This window comes from Oryza glaberrima, chromosome 6, assembly GCF_000147395.1.
Source record: "Oryza glaberrima chromosome 6, OglaRS2, whole genome shotgun sequence".
NCBI classification, from domain to species: domain Eukaryota; kingdom Viridiplantae; phylum Streptophyta; class Magnoliopsida; order Poales; family Poaceae; genus Oryza; species Oryza glaberrima.
In genome coordinates, this window is record NC_068331.1 from 11,793,868 (window position 1) to 11,811,645 (window position 17,778).

At 43.7% G+C, this 17,778-nt stretch overlaps 1 protein-coding gene, 1 non-coding gene and 1 pseudogene across 2 annotated transcripts; 2 read left to right on the forward strand and 1 right to left on the reverse strand.

Moving 5' to 3' along the window:
• Window positions 1-2,794: 2,794 nt before the first annotated feature.
• On the reverse strand, window positions 2,795-2,866 carry TRNAQ-CUG (transfer RNA glutamine (anticodon CUG)). The gene has a single exon. It is a non-coding gene; the product is annotated as a tRNA-Gln (tRNA).
• A 4,558-nt stretch (window positions 2,867-7,424) lies between these two features.
• LOC127777649 (probable inorganic phosphate transporter 1-9) lies at window positions 7,425-9,849 on the forward strand. Its single transcript, XM_052304258.1, has 2 exons — window positions 7,425-8,143; window positions 8,820-9,849. The coding sequence occupies exons 1-2, from the start codon at window positions 7,425-7,427 to the stop codon at window positions 9,847-9,849; spliced, it is 1,749 nt and encodes a 582-aa protein (XP_052160218.1).
• Window positions 9,850-14,480: 4,631 nt separating this feature from the next.
• On the forward strand, window positions 14,481-15,861 carry LOC127776910 (probable inorganic phosphate transporter 1-9; annotated as a pseudogene).
• Window positions 15,862-17,778: the final 1,917 nt, after the last annotated feature.

Sequence of the window (17,778 nt, forward strand, 5' to 3'; positions counted from 1 at the left end):
TGGTGCACTCACGAACTTTCGAAACGACGGAAACGACAAGCTAACACACAAAACGAGGAAAAAGACTAATAAAAACCAAATAAACAATACATAAAAAGTAAACAAACATGTAGATCATAATTTTAGATGAATTATGAGACTTGAACGGCCTCATTCTGACTTCAAATGAATTTATTACGAATTTTACAAGATTAAATCTAATTAAAGCCCATTTAAAAAGGATTAAATAAACTTAATTCAATTTATGGATAATTTTAATATGTAGATCTTTATTTTATACAACTTTTGCAACTTGAACCACATTAAACCGAGCTAAGATGAATTAGTTATGAATTTTCAAAGATTAAATCGGATTAAAGCATTTATATGGATTTTAATTGAATTATGACGCAATAATGAATTATTTTTGAAAAGGAAAAGGGAATTATTGCGTCATCGGCTAGGGTTCGCGGAGGACCGGGTGCACGACGGCGGCTCACGGAAACGAACGGTCGAGATCGATCCATCCAAAACGAACGGCCGAGATCTATCGGCCCACGACCGGTCCACAGGACAAGACGACGATGACGTCATCACCGGCGGCGACTCGGCTCACGCATGCTCGATGGCGAACGACGGCGAGGCGGCGCAAACGGAAGACACCAACGCGTAGAGGATGACGCGGCGAACTCACCGAGCACTTGGACGACGGCAAACGACGACAGACGACGACGGCGGCGAGGTTGAAGCGGCGGCGATCTTCGGGTCAACGGTGATGGCGGTGCTCCGGCGGTCTTCGGCGGCGGCGAAGCGGCGGCGGTCTTCGGTTCAACGGTGACGGCGGTGCTCCGGCGATTGGTGGCGACGGCGACCGAAGGCGGTGACTGCAACGGCGGCGCGGCGCGGCTGAACCGACAACAACGACGGCGGCGGCTAGGGCTACACGGAGGCGGCGCTACACGCGACGGCGGGCTAAGACAAAGGTGGCGGCGGAGAGAGGAGGTCCTGGGGATCTTTTTATTGGGGCTAGGAGGCGGCGACGAAGGCCCACGGCGGCCGGCGACGGGATGGAAAGTTAGGGTTCGGAGAGAGAGAGACCGATCCGAATCGACCTCGAATCCAACACTTTCCAAGCGATTTTGGCCGGTGATTCCAAAAGAGAAAAAATAGAGGAGATCGAGAAGATCATTTCCCCTCTATTGATTTCATCGGAAACGGAAAGGATCGACCGGATTGGAAAGCGGCGGCGGCTAGGGTTTCGGCCGACAGCGGCGTGAGGTAGACGACGACCCCGACATGCGGGCCCCACCTGTCAGTGGCAGACGCGCGCACGCAGGCTGGCGGCTTGGCTACGGGCCGGCTTGGGCCGATGGAGAGAGAGAGAGGGATTGGGCCGACTTTCGGCCCAAAGCCAAAGGAGGATTTTATAAACCTTTTTCAATTTAAATTATTCATTAAATGCAATTCCATTGATTAAAAATACTTCCTTGGCTCAAATAAATCTCAGAAAAATCTAGGAACTATAGAAACAAGAGAAGTATTTAACAAAATTTTATGTAACCCACTTTTATATTGAGATTTACCAAATTAAAATTAGATGTTCTCTTATAGGCTTTTAAGATCATTTCTAATAATTCCCTTTTAGACAACAATTTATAAATTAAGGATTTTTAAACAAGAAAAGCTCTTAACATAATTATAATTAGATCATTAATGATTAAATAATTACTGAACTGTTCTTTGTATCATTTAGGAATTGAGCTCTGAAAAATCAGAGAAAGTTTCAGAGAGTATAATTAATCATGGAGAATTTAATAAAAATTAAATCCAGCCATGCTTTAAATTTAGAAAATTTTATTTCCCACATTTAACTTCACTTGTAAATTAATGAACATTTAATATAAATTCTATTAATAATTTATTAGATAATTTATAAATCCTGAAACGAAAATCTGGCTATGACAGATTATGCGTACCGTGGTTATAAAACTATGATTTCTTAAAAAAAAGAATTGCATTAAATACATGTTTGGATCTATTTTCGGTTCATACTACTCCCTCCGTCTTAGAATATAAGAAGTTTTAGAGTTGGACACGGTTATTAAGAAAGTAAGTAGAAGTGAGTGATGGAGGACTGTGATTGGATGAGTAGTGGAGGTATGTGGGAAAAGTGAATGGATGAGGGTTGTAATTGGTTGGGAAGAGAATGTTGGTGGATAAATTGTTATATTTTGGCACCAATCCTAAGGAATAAAATTTGTTATATTTTAGGACGGAGGGAGTAAATAGTAATATGCATGCATAGGAATACAGTCCAATCATCCATATAAAGAATAGAGCATTAAAGCCATAGGAAAAAAGAAACACATGTGGCAAGAACAAATGGTTATTTTCGTCCAATATAGTCCTCCAGAATAACCAATTTCATAGGAACTTAACAGAAATGAATCAATCCTCTGTGCCAATGAGTTATATAGGAAATTTTCTAAAGGATTTAAATCCTTTCAAATTCCTTATTTTTCCATTGTTCAAAGAGGCATTAAAGTACTGAAGATGTATATATGTTGTAACTAATTAGATGTTTCATAGGAAGGTGCAGTCTGCCAATCAATACAATTATTAAAATTGACCATCAATATTTCTTTGAATATTTCGATTCAACTTTTTAAAATGAGCTAGATTTGTCTTAAAAACGGTTTCAAAATAGTATAACTCTGTTATATATTTAATAGGTTTTACAATAGTAATAAGTATCAAATCAAATCAAACTAGTATAATTGATGAAGAAAAAGGAAAAATGGAAAACGAAGAATAAAGGTCCCACCGAGATTTGAACTCGGGTTACTGGATTCAGAGTCCAATGTCCTGACCACTAGACCATGGGACCGTATATGTAAAAAATGACAAACTTTATATTCTTTTCCAAAATAGCGATCTTGTGGCCCAGCAAGAAAATTTGAAAGAATGTTACAAGGGTGCTCTACTATAATACCATGTGACAAGTCTTTGTTACTATATGTGAAACGGTACAAGAATAACTCTATTTATTTTTAAATTTATAACGATGCTAACTTTGAAACACATGTTTAACCATTCGTCTTACTGAAAAACAGGCAATTATCATTTATTATGTTATTATTTGTTTTATTATTAAATGTATTTGAAGCATGACTTTTATTTACTTGCATATATTTTTTGGATGAAATGAATGGTAAAATTAATGTATGTTCGTATATCGTCATATATTTAAATACAGTAGTATAGAGACGGATTTACGATCTTACGATACATTTATAACATTTAAAAAAACGCCTAACGTGTCGAGGATGACCTGCATATGCCACATGGCTAGCTCCATCGTTTAGGATAATGAAGAACTTGGAGGATGCTACGCGTCGGACGTCTGATATACGCGTCGGACGTCCGATATTTCGTAAATATCGGATGCCCGACCCCGCACTGCCACGCACCTACGCATGCATGTAAGCCCGTGTTGCACTTTTACTCTAGTTTTTACTACGTCCTTTTTGCTACGCGTGGTTTCGTGGTTGCACAATCTCTACTGGTTATACTCTAGTTGATTAGCACGTGTAAGAAGTTTATATGCTTGCGCATGCATGTCTTCATGGTTGCAGCACTTATCTCAACCTACCTTTTATTTTATTAAATTCAATTTCCTTCTAAATTAATTATTCGATTTATGATTCGATTTCACCATTAAACTCCTTGCAATTGAATCTTTACAACAAGATCTCACACGGCTATTTTTTTATGAGAAAAATCAAACGTTGTTTCACAACTTATAAAAAATTGTTTCACCACTAGGTCAAATGTCCAACTCAGTCTATAAAATGTTTATGAGAAATGCAACATTCAAGTAATACTAAATGCAACACCGATAATATCTGTATGAAACATTGACTCTCAATGAGTTAGACATAAAAAAACTTGCTTAAATGTTCCAACTTAGTCTATAAAAATATTTCAGAGAAATGTAACATTCAAGAAATACTAACTGCAACACCGAGAAATCACAATTAAATATTTACAGCAAGATTTCACATGATTATTTTTATAATTTAATCACAAGGTGTTAACTATTGAAACATCATATAATATTTACTAAAACATATGAATGATACCATGTGCAACATCTCTCTTTTTAATTAACTAATGAATACTTATTGAAACACTCAACCAACACATATGCAATATTTACAAATAAACCAATAAAACATAATAAACTACTTACTTAAACATACAAATAGCACCATGTGATACATTCAAGAAAGATATATACATTGCGACACTAATTAAATATGTGCAACATAATAGAATTTCAGCTGAAACATCTGATTCTCACATGTGAAATATTAAATTTAATCGGTTAAAATATATGTGTTTTTTATTATAATATAGTCATGTGAGATTTTGTTGTAAAGATTTATTTATAACAAATACAGTGGTGTAAAGATTGGATGAGTAATCTGGAAGAAAAATCATTTTCAAGTTTGCTAAAAAGGGTGTTATGTATATCCAAATAATCTCGTGTCCTCTCTTCTTCATGCATGCTAATGCTAAGTAAGGAAGCATATATAAAAAGTGTGAAAAGAGAAGATCTGACAAAAGGGATATGAGGCTGCATGTAGCAAATTAAGTGATAGTAAGATGCGTCCGATTTTTTTCTCGAGATCGGACGACCGGGTTGAAGCATTTTCCGAAGAACTTCCCATGGAAAGCAAATAAAAATGTAGGTCATGGTGACCTACATTTCTGTATTGATTGGCAAAACACATCCTAGTATCACCACGTCATGCGTCCTGAAAATACCTCACTACTAATTTGAATACAACATGTGTCGAAATTAAATTGATGATCAATAGCTTAAACGCTAGAGAAGAGGTGAAGTAAAATATCAAATCAATTTTGTGGGGAACACCTTCATCAAGCTTACAAGATCATATCAGGCATACTAATGAGAATGAAGTGTAGGGACAACTTGGTCCCCAAACTTATTTTGGGTGTCATATATATCTAAACAGATTCTAACCCGATTCGTGAGCAAATGTGGCATGTCATGGTGGTGCGTACGGTCTACATGTCAGTGACACCCACATGTCAATTATATAGAAAAATAAATAAAATTTGAAAAGATAGAAGATATGAGAGGAAAAGATGTTTTAAATTTTGAAAAAATAAAATTAAAAGAGAGAGAAAGAGGAGAAAAATATGTTTTAGATTGTCTCTATATGTGACAGATATGTGGATACCAACAAGCAAGAGCTACCATGACATACCACGTTAACACGCAGAGCGCATCAGAGCACGTTTAGACCTATATGATGCCTAACAAGTTTTGGATACCCAAAATGCATTTTCAAAATTCAGTAACCTAGATAATACACCTACACAAACTTAGGGACCGTCATACAATGTATGGAGAACATGCCGAATCGAGTGAAACATCAATCGACTAGTTAAGGCAGCTGTACCTGCCAAATCCAATGCAACATTTTGAGACTCCAATGCAGAAAAAATAAGGTTGGCATGCCATAGTTGTAACAAACAACTAACAAGCTTTGCTACTCCCTCCTTCCCAAATTGATTATCATATAATGGAATCCAAAATTTCTCAAATTGATCATCATATAACCATATGGATACGGATTTCATCGAAATACAATAAATGCAGCATAGGAGAATGTGTGCATGCTATGGTGTTATTGGCATGGTGTTTTAATTTATGCATGCATTGTGAGAAAATATGTACATGATGTCTTGGTTGATGCGATTTAAATTATCTACGGTCTTGGTGCATATATAAACATATATATAGTGATCAATTTAGGATAGAGAGAGTATTTTGCAAGCGCCTGAAGGTGCCCTCAGTCCCTCACTAATTAACTAAAAGGATAGGCTAAAGCAAACAATGGCATATGTAAGGTTTAGCGTGGCAAATACTTGTGCTAACCAAACATCTTCTTACTTATTAATTGGATCTTGAAATGATACTAATATGAGTTGTACCTCTTCTCGCATTGTGTCATAAAACCAAAGCTTCAGCACATCTTCGTTGTGCAAATATATTATGCTCGTGCGTGTGGAAGGTCACCTAATTAACCAAGGTGCTAGGGATACGCTTCTTTTTAAGCCAGCTAGCACTATAGGATTGCTAATTTATCATATTATTTTGGTGTTTTTAGCATATCGAACTTCGAAAATAGAACAATTTTGAATACCCATTTTTTGTTGGTCGAATGAATATAATAGAACAATTTTGAATACCCACTTTTTGTTGGTCCAATTGGGAGAAGCTGTAGGCGTTCCTCAGGTCAATCTATTGGGGTGCCACCCACTTGCATATATACAAAGTTTGGCGCTAAATTGTTCCTGACACAATTTAAAACCCTTCGGAGCTCTTTAGGATTGGACCAGAACGTGGCGCGCCCTAAGTAACATCGGGAGTGTAATACTAAATCTTCTAGAGACAAATGTATAAACATATACTTTTATATTCCGTACTACTAGTGTATATTCAATAGAGATTCACTAATTGCCAGTTTGCCACGTTAAAAAAAAAAGAAGAGGGAAACTCAACGGCTGCGAAGTGAGGAGTTTAACTGGTTATGTTTCTAGTGGTAGAACCAGCTCATCTGGATTCAAATTCTAGATTTGGTATAGATTTAGCATAGGTCCTCGTATTTTTAGTTAATTATTCTTTCAGGAGTAGGCGACGTACTTGTCGATAGCGAGACGCTTGTGGTGACTTCAACAATTTCAAGATCCAATCTTTCAGAGATATTCATATGGGTAGGATGTGCATATGTGTGTTCATAGGAACGAGTGTGCATATGTGCGTTCGTAGGAACGAGTGTGCGTGGTATATCGGCCCAGTCTTTTGGAGGTGTTCATAGTGTTTATAGAGATAGGATATGCGTGTGTTTATAGTGCGCGCGTTGTGGACTTATCTGTTTGTGCTGTGTTTTAAAAAAGAAAGAAAAACTAGACGGATGGGTTGCTGGGATTCTGGGGCGCAGCGCGGCAAGCCCCAAACACGCGCCCTCTCCAAAGTCGAAAGTCGATCGCATACGAAAGCGCTAGATTGGTACGCGAGTGTTGGCCATTGGCCGTATTTTCTTTATCCCTCTTTATTAGTAGCACTCCACATAATGTATCTGATGAAGCGAGAAATGGGCGGCATCTTCCTCGGCATATCTCTCAGTTGTGTACGGCGATGTCAACTCCCTCACCCATTTCTTTAACCCGTCCACGGCTCCACGTCGCCGTCACCAGTGAGCAAGCTAGCTACCACCTATCGGCTATCCCGTCGTCGTCTAACCTCCGCACTCCGCCGGCGACTTCTCCCTGTATATAGATATCAAACCACCACTCAAAGAAGCTAAAGAACCAACGGTTGCTAGTGCTAGCTAGCTAGGTCGGCAGCAATGGCGCCGAGGATACGGGTGCTCGCGGCACTGGACCAGGCGCGGACGCAGTACTACCACTTCAAGGCCATCGTCATCGCCGGCATGGGCCTCTTCACCGACTCCTACGACCTCTTCTGCATCTCGCCGGTCATGAAGATCTTCGGGCGGGTGTACTACGCGCCATCGGGATCAGTAGACGGCAGCGGCAGCGGCCCCGGGGTGACGCCGCCGGCCGTCGTGTCGGCCACCGTCGGCGTGGCGCTGCTGGGCGCGGTGGCCGGGAACGTGGTGTTCGGCGCGCTGGGCGACCGCGTGGGGCGGCGCCGCGTCTACGGCGCGTGCCTGCTGCTGATGGTGTGCAGCTCCGTCGGGAGCGGCCTCTCCGTGTGCCGGACGCGCCGGTGCGCGCTCGCCAGCCTCTGCTTCTTCCGCTTCCTCCTCGGCGTCGGCGTCGGCGGCGACTACCCGCTGTCGGCCACCATCATGTCGGAGTTCGCTAACCGGCGCACCCGCGGCGCGTTCATCGCCGCCGTGTTCTCCATGCAGGGGTTCGGCATCCTCGTCAGCTCCGCCGTCACCATGGCCGTCGCCGCCGCCTTCGACCACTACACCGGCTACCCCGCGCCGCTCGACACGCCGGAGTGCGCCGACCTCACCTGGCGGATCATACTCATGGCCGGCGCCGTCCCCGCCGCGCTGACGTACTACTGGAGGATGTCCATGCCGGAGACAGCCAGGTATACATCACTTGGTCACTGACATGTGGTCCCCAGATGTCATACATCCATGCTAGCTTGCTCCGTATCTTTGACTTCACATTTACCAATTTTGAACATAATAAAAAATTCCAAAGTTTTTGATTGGTAGATTAGATTAAGAGTAAACTGACTATATCTTAAACTATAGTGATAGTGGAAGAATATACCGAACGTGATCCCAAGAACAAATTCATCCTTAACACCATACGAGAAGGAATCGATCGAGTATGCTAATCACCCGACCGTTCGCGTGATTAATCAAAGTCTATTCCTTGTCACTATGACACCGTCATATATCTATGCATGGTCAATTGCTGTTTCTTTTCTGTAGGCTTAAGTTATTACTAGTATATTATCATGAAGTTGCCATTGGCTACGAAGTTCTAGAAGCTCAAGCACACATGCATCTCCTTGTGAGCATGCATACTTTTGATTATCTAGAACTAATCACTCATACACGCGTCTGTGTCATTGCTGATGTCAGCTCAGCATATATATATTCAGTGGCAGTCAATGCTATTGTACAATTAATTTGCACTTTAGCTTTATGCAAGCAGTTGCTAGCTGCCTAGCTAGGGTGATTAACTAGAACAAAAAGGGTTTAAGCACCGAACCACCAAAAAGCTAATCACCGTACTTAACGTACAACGAGCAGGTATACGGCGCTGGTGGAGCGCGACGTGGTGAAGGCCACCAACGACATCGGCCGCGTCCTGGCCGACCTCGACCTGGCCGCCGTCGCCGAGGAAGAGGTGGCGGCGGCGGCGTTGAGCCCGCCTCCGGTGACGCCGCCGCCGCCGCCGCGCCCTTTGTACGGCCTCTTCTCGCGCCGCTTCGTCCGGCAGCATGGGAGAGACCTGTTCGCGTGCGCGGCGGCGTGGTTCCTCCTCGACATCCCCTACTACAGCAGCACGCTGTTCCAGTCGCAGATCTACCGGCCATGGTTCCCGCCGGCGGCGAAGGTGAACGCGTTCCAGGAGGCGTTCAACGTGGCCAAGTTCCAGGCCGTCATCGCCGTCGCCTCCACCATCCCGGGCTACTTCGCCGCCATGCTCCTCATCGAGCGCGCCGGCCGGCGGCGTCTCCAGATGGCCGGGTTCCTCCTCATGGCCGTCTTCCTCTTCGCGCTCGCGGGTCCCTACGACGGATACTGGCGCGACCACGCCAAGACCGCCGGCTACATCGTGCTCTACTCGCTCACCTTCTTCTCCGCCAACCTCGGGCCCAACACCACCACCTTCATCCTGCCGGCGGAGCTCTTCCCGGCGCGCTTCCGGTCGACCTGCCACGGCCTGTCCGGAGCGGCGGGGAAGCTCGGCGCGCTCGTCGGCTCCATCGGCTTCCTGTGGGCGTCGCAGCAGAAGGACGGCGCGGCGGCCGGGCACCTGCCGGGCATCGGCATGATGTACGCGCTGTTCGTTCTTGGCGGGATCTGCCTGCTCGGGCTGGCGCTCACCTACGCGTTCACGCCGGAGACGATGACGCGGTCGCTGGAGGAGAACGAGAGCAGCGTGCAGGCGCAGAGCCAGGTCGGCGACGGCGGCAGCGATGCCGGCAATGGCAGTGATGGGCTGCGCTTCCACGAACTAAATGTTCTCATGGAGGCGGCGACCAAGAGCCCTGTGTCCATGGCGAGCTCGCACCTCAGCATGTCGCCTATCCTTCCGCACCGGATGTCTCTATGACAATGTAAATTGAACCAAAGTAACTAAATGTTTAAAAAAGTGATCATTTTATAGTTTTGAAAAGGTATCGAGAGATACAAAGTAGTATCTCTTGATACCTCTGGTGTTAGGAAGTACAAAGTTTGCACTAAATTTTGATACCTCTTAATACAATCAAGTAACATAAAATTTCTCAAACTTAAAAGAGTAGAAAAACATAGGCTTGTCATCCTTTGGATTGGCAGGAGGAGCGGAAACGCGGATTTATTTACAGTGCTTCGTAGGTTTTCTCCCATTCTATATATTTACCTTTCAGAACTTTAGAGGGAATGTCACCTAGTTTATTACAAATCTATATATCTTTTAAATATTTTGATAAGATATATTAATATGTGATATGAGTTCACAAGCCTATAAATTCAAATGAACATCAACAAGATGTAAAAGAAAAAAACAAACTCTAGCTAGCATGTTATATTCATTGTCATATTTGTCTTTTATAACCTGCAGAGGTCAAATTTAAAGTTACATATTTGTAGGGTGATACATCATATATTAATCTATCTTTCTTTCATACTTTTATCATCTGAGACTCAAAATAAGTTCATTTTAGTTTTCACCCATTACACGCATATCAACAACAATACGAAGTCCTCCACTTTATCTAGTCCCAATGTAATTGTTCCCCACTTTATCTAGTGCACTACAATTGTCTCTCAAGGGGTGTTTAGATTCAGGGGTGTAAAGTTTTGGCGTGTCATATTGGATATTATATAGAGTGCCGCATGGGGTGTTCGGACACTAAAAAAACTAATTACAGAATCCGTCAATAAACCGTGAGACGAATTTATTAAGCCTAATTAATTCGTCATTAGCAAATGTTTACTGTAGCACCACATTATCAAATCATGGAGAAATTAGGCTTAAAAGATTCGTCTCGCAAATTAGTCACAATCTGTGCAATTTAGTTTTTTAAGCCTATATTTAATACTTCATACAGGTATGTTCAAGCATTCGATATGACAGAGTGTAAAATTTTGGGGTGGGATTGTTAACAACCAAATTTGGTAATGCCATAGACCGGATTCAAAGCTAGAATCAAAGCCGATTTGGAGAGATTCTGTTCGAGAAGGCAGAGCACGCATCGGCTACTGGAAGCATCGGCTGCCACATGAATCGACTGCAGGCAGTTTTTGCTGCCGCATATCGGCTAGCGCCAAATCCAACGGAGTCAAGCCAATGCAACTAGTCTTGAAAAAGATGGTCCCATGTCTATCATCGGGATTAGCTAAAGCACTTCATAGCCATTGCCACATAAGGATTGGAATCCTAAAAAGGGGCAATTGTATCAATTAATTAGGACATTTTTCAGTTTCCTTAGAGATATGTTTGGTAAGAGTCCACCTAAAGGACTTATTTGTATTTTAAATTGTGTTAGAGATAAGAGTCGTGTCCAGCAAGGACATGTTATGTACTTTGGGTATAAATATGACCCGACACCTTGTAATCAAGGGACGACAGTTCGATAATATTTTGGCGCATCGCCACCCTTTTCTATTTTCACTGTTTCGACGAGTTTTTGCTTTCGAGTTGGGTTGTATCGGGTTCGATCTCTGATGACGAGGTAAGGCTTGTTATGGCGGTTTGCGTTCTCCGCATAATCTAGATCGGTCTCGTCATCTAAACCTCATCGACTAGCCTCTATCGTTGAAAACGGGCAAATAGGTTTAGGCTTCGATGCCAAGCCAGACTATGCGGTGTGTCTACCATCTTGAATGAGTTTTCATCGAATTGCTTGGATCTTATGTTTCTTTTCACGCTTAATGTTGCATCGGTTAGGTCCGATCTATTAAGTATTGTCTTGAAACGTCTTATCTAGCTCTTTCTCTGAATACTAATAGAGATAGCATCGGGGTTTCAGCCGATCTTACCTGATTTTTAGCCGTCTTGTTTCCTACTTGGTTCTGGATCGTCTAAATATGCTCTTTATATCAAGATCTCGTCCGTTTAAAGTATATTAAGCTTCCTATTTGTCTGCTAGTTTACCCTGCTTGTTAGATTGATCTCAGTTTTGTATATTTCTTCCGTGCTGATAACTTGGTATAAGGTGGTATCGGAGTACTAGCCGATACACGTTAGGTTTGCTTCATCGGCTATGCTGCGAGCGTACATAATCCCTACTTTGAGGCACATTTAGATATTGAGTGATTTATATTGTCTCCGCGTAACATCCGATCTATCCCAATCACTCGGTCTAAGTGCGTTCCATTGGACGGATTACGTATCGTTAACATCTACAGCCGATCGAGTAGACCTAATAATCTCTAAGTTTTATCTGCCTTTGCCGATCTAATGTGAGTTACATCTGCTTGGCTTCGGATGATACGTTGTCAGCACTCCAGCCAATTGGCTACCGTTGATGGATTTAACTCTTCGTCCTTTTTTCTATCTTGTTGGTTGCAGGATCAAACCAGCTGGCACGCTCAAAACCCGAAGGCAATTTCTTTGGACCTGCACTAGAGTTAAGCAGATCTCTCAGGCCATTGCGTGTTTTTCGCGTCAACGGGGATCTGAACAGGCCCTCACTTTACCTATTCTTAATGTATTTATCTCCATTTTCACAAACTCCAATGCAACGATTGTTTAAAAAATAAAGTTATTTTGAGATGGAAAAATAGATAGCATGTAAGAATTATTAGAAGTTTTATAAATATATTGTTGGATGCATTAATTTTGCAAAGGGTGGCTATCCCCTATTCAATAGTGTTGTGCCCTTCTCTCTATGATGATAACATGCCCCACCTCTCCTCACTCATCTATGATGGCTCGTGTTGTTGGATTAGGCACCAGTACACTACTGCTCTAGTCACTACTACAAAAACGATTTTCCATGGCGTTGCCCTATAATTTTCGCTGGCGGTCATACGCAAAAACCGCCACAAAAATGTAACGAGGGGTGAGGGGTTACGGACCGCTAGCGAAAATCGGTTTTCGCTGGCGGCCACACTTAGAGGCCCGCCATAAAAAAATGGCTCTATTTTCATTGGCGGCCGCGCTAAGAGGCCTGCCATAAAAAAATCGGGTTTTCACTAGCGTCCGATTTTCGCTGGCGGCGGATAACTAGCGCCGACTACGAAAAAAAATATTCCCTCTATTAAAATCTCCTCTAATTTTATCCCTTCCCATTTACCTCTCCATTCCTTCTCCTCCTCCTCCTCCTCCTCCTCTCGGCGTTGGAAACCACGGCGGACTAGCGACGGTGACAACGGCGACCGGGAGGGGCCAGGAGGGCGGCGGATCCTGTCGCCAGAGGGCCGCGAGCGGTGGATCCGGCTGCTGGAGAGCCACGAGCCGCGGCTCTCGGGCGCGGGCGGGGAGGCCGGATCCGCCGCCGCCTGGCCGCGGGGAGGGTGGATCCGCCGCCGCCAGACCATGAGGAGGGTGGCACCAACCTCAACATCGTCGACTGTGCTGCCAGGCTCCCTCCTCTCTGACCTCGACGCCGTCGACCATGCTGCCCGGATCCACCGCTGGTCTTTCTCCTCCGCTCCTCCCTCCTCCCCTTCGCCCGCCACCACCACCCCCTTTCCCTCTCTCAAATCTGGCGCGCGGGCCGTGGTGGAGGCTGTGGCGGGGCTCTGCAGCAGCGGTGGCGAGACGGCGGCGGCGGAGGCCGGGCGGGCTCGGCAGCGGCGTCGTCGAGGTGGAGGTGGTGGAGGCTGACGGGGCTCGGCAGCGACGGCGGTGATGGTGGAGGTGACTTCAAAGTTTTTGTTAATGTGTTCATTTTCATGATGCTTGAATGCTTGGATGAATGGAAATTTTTTACTGTATATTGTTGATGTAAATTTCTGTGGAATTTTGAATGCTTGGGTAAATTTCTGTGAAATTTTTGAATGATGGAGCGTTGACGGAGGCGGACGGAGCGGTGTTGCTCCGTCCATCGTTTTTTTTAAAACTTGGCCAGCATTAACACTGGCAGCTGGCACAGTGTAACCCGCCAGCGAAAAACATTTTCGCTGGCGGCCTTCTTAAGGCAGCTGCCAGCGAAAATGGATCTTTGCTGGCGGCTGGCTTAAGACGACCGCCAGCGAAAATGAATTTTCGCTGGTGGTCGATAACCGCTAGCGAAGATATTGATCTTCAATGGCCTTTGCTTTGTGGCGGCTCCAAATTCCACCAGCGAAAACCCAAAATGGCCGCCACGAAAGATGATTTTCGTAGTAGTGAGTGCTCTCACCTCATAACCACTCTAACGAGTTTAACTGCCACCAACTCGAGCCTACTGTCATCCTCTCCTTTCCTCCTCCTCTCCTGGTGGCCACAGCAGCGACACCAACACCTCGCTACCATGTTGTGGCCACCACACCAACATGGATTTCCTCTAAAATCGATCTCTTCCATCTCTGCCCCTAAGTCTAGCCCTTTATGCTTTCCTAATTTTGCGCCATCAATGTCACACCGCTGGTAGAGTCTTCAGCCTCTTTTCCTGTTTGTCCCCTCAAAAGTTTAGGAGGTCAGGAGTGGGTGATTGAAAATCGGGGAAATCTATGTTGTTGCTTATAATTTGCAATTTTGAACATATAATAAAATATCCCAAAGTATTTGATTGGTAGATTAGATTAAGAGTACACTGACTATATCTTAAAACTATGGTGATAGTGGAAGAATATACCGAACGTGATCCCAAGAACAAATTCATCCTTAACACCATCATTTCGGAGTTCGCCAACCGGCGCCCCCGCGGCGCGTTCATCGCTGCGGTGTTCTCCATGCAGGGGTTCGGCATCCTCGTCAGCTCCGCCGTCACCATGGCCGTCGCCGCCGCCTTCGACCACTACGCCGGCCACCCCGCGCCGCTCGACACGCCGGAGTGCGCCGACCTCGCCTGGCGAATCATACTCATGGCCGGCGCCGTCCCTGCCGCGCTGACGTACTACTGGAGGATGCCCATGCCGGAGACAGCCAGGTATATACGTATACATCACTTGGTCACTGACATGTGGTCCCAAATGTCATGCATCCATGCTAGCTTTGCTCCGTACGTTTGACTTCACATTTACCAATTTTGAACATAATAAAAGATCCCAAAGTATTTGATTGGTAGATTAGATTAAGAGTACAGTGACTATATCTTAAACTATAGTGATAGTGGAAGAATATACCGAACGTGATACCAAGAACAAATTCATCCTTAACACCATCAAAGAAGAAACTGAGTATGCTAATCACCCGGCAGTTCGCGTGATTAATGAAAGTCTTCTTTTCTTCTCTAATGGCGAAAATTGCAGCAATAATTTATTGTCTAGTTGGAATCTTAAATGAATATTTAGTCTGTTCCTTGTCACTATGACACTGTCATATATCTATGCATGGTCAATTGCTGTTTCTTTTCTGTAGGCTTAAGTTATACTACTAGTAAATTCTAGTATCATGAAGTTGCCTTTGGCTACGAAGTTCTAGAAGCTCAAGCACACATGCATCTTCTTGTGAGCAATAAGCATGCATACTTTGATTATCTAGAACTAATCACTCATACACGCGTCTGTGTCATTGCTAATGTCAGCTCAGCATATATTCAGTGGCAGTCAATACTATTGCACAATTAATTTGCACTTTAGCTTTATGCAAGAAGTAGCTTAGCAAGTGTGATTAACTAGAACAAAAAGGGTTTAAGCATCACCAAACCACCAAAAAGCTAATCACCGTACTTAACGTACAACGAGCAGGTATACGGCGCTGGTGGAGCGCGACGTGGTGAAGGCCACCAACGACATCGGCCGCGTCCTGGCCGACCTCGACCTGGCCGCCGTCGCCGAGGAGGAGGTGGCGCGGCGGCGGCGTTGACCCCGCCTCCGGCGCCGACTCCGCCGCCGGACCCTTCGTACGGCCCTCTTCTCTCGGTGCTTCGTCCGGCAGCACGGGCGGGACCTGTTCGCGTGCGCGGCGGCGTGGTTCCTCCTCGACATCCCCTACTACAGCAGCACGCTGTTCCAGTCGAGAGAGACAATATTTTCTAAAGTAAAATCTTAATATCTCTGGTACTAGAAAGCAGTACTCCCTCCGTTCCGTATTTTAATGTATGACGTCATTGACTTTTTAATAACGTTTGACCATTCGTCTTATTCAAAATTTTTGTGCAAATACAAAAATATTTATGCCATACTTCAAGAATATTTGATGATAAATCAAGTGACAATAAAATAAATGATAATTACGTAACTTTTTTAATAAAACGAACGGTCAAACGTTGATAAAAAGTCAACAGCGTCATACATTAAAATACGGAGGGAGTACCTATTAGTATCAGTATGTAGTATCAAGTAACATGGAATTTCTCAAAGGTAAAAGGGTAGAAAACAGAGGCTTGTCATCCTTTGGATTGACAGGAGGAGCAGAAACGCCAATTTCTTCAGAGTGCTTCTTAGGTTTTCTCCCATAATATATACTCCCTCCGTCCTAAAATCAAGGATTTAAATAGCCGGTTAAGGCCTTTAGCTGCTTGGGCTTTCAACAGTTATGAGCTATAGCTGCCATTTAGCTGTTTTGTAAAAATTGGACATGAGTCACAGCCTAAAAGGATAATTAGGTCATCATTATACTGAAATTTCTTGCTACTACTTGCATATTCAAGATCAGGATAAGTTACTAGCTAGTAGTTGCAGATTCAGATTGTCAAAAACATACTAACTTTAAATTTCAGAGGATTACAAGCTAAAAAAACAAAGACTGCATTGGTGATCTACTGATCTTATATTCTCATTTCAAAGTTCAAACACAACATCAATATGGAGTATCAGAGAATTAGAGAAAAGCTTGCCTGTCTCTGGCTGGGACATGGTGTCTGTGCTGCTTGGGGAGATCAGGAAGAGTGACGCTTGGGGGAGAGGACGAGTGGGCCGCCGCCGTCACAGCCTCTAGGTGCAGCCGCCGCCGTCATAGGCTCGGAGCATCCGGGCGTAGCCGCCGCCGTCGCAGGCTCGTAGCCTCCAGGGCCAGCTGCCGCCTCCGGGCAAGGCTGCAGCCGCCGCGACACGCAGCCGCAGCTACCGCTGCCGTCTCCGGGTCCGGGCGCAACCGCCGCTGTCGCCTGTAGAGGAGGAGAGGGAGTGAGGGACTGAGGAAGAGAGAGATGGGGGTTAGGGACTTAGGACTACAGCTTTACATGAGAAGTAGATGGGCCTTGGCCCGTAGTTAATTTGAACCCAAAACCAAAGCTTACATGCCGCTAACTGAGGGCAAAATTAGCGGCTATCTTCCGCTAATCCCGGCTATTAGCGTCATACATTATGTAGCGGCAAAAGTGGTATTTCTTAGCTGCTTCCCTTTCTAGCAGCTATCTCCAGCTATAGCGGCAACTATATCTGACTATTTAAATCCTTGCCTAAAATACAAGCACTTTTAGCTATGAATCTAAGTTGTTATATTTTGGGATAGAGCTAGTACTTATTCTCTCCTAGAACTTTCGAGAGAATGCCATCTCGTTTCTTGCAAATCTATATATCTTTTAAATTTGTTGACAAGATTGATTACTATGTGATATCAATTCTTTTATAACTTAGAGGTTAAATTTAAACTTGTACGTTTGTAGGGTAATATATCATATATTAATCTATCTTTTGTTCATACTTTTACTATCACAAACTCAAAATAATTTCATTTTCACCCATTGCACGCATATCAACAACACGAGAGCAAAAGATGAGAATGCCCTGTACTTTATCTAGTCTTAATGTAATTGTCCCTACTTTATCTAGTGCAATGCAATTGTCTCTCGTTTTACCTGATCCTAATGTATTTATCTCCATTTTTCAAACTCCAATGCAACGATTTTTAAAAATATGAAGTTATTTTGGATAAATAAGATGGTGAAAAGTGAAATTACTTTGAGATGGGAAAATAGGTAACATGTAAGAATAATTAGAAAATTTTCCAATATATTGTTGGATG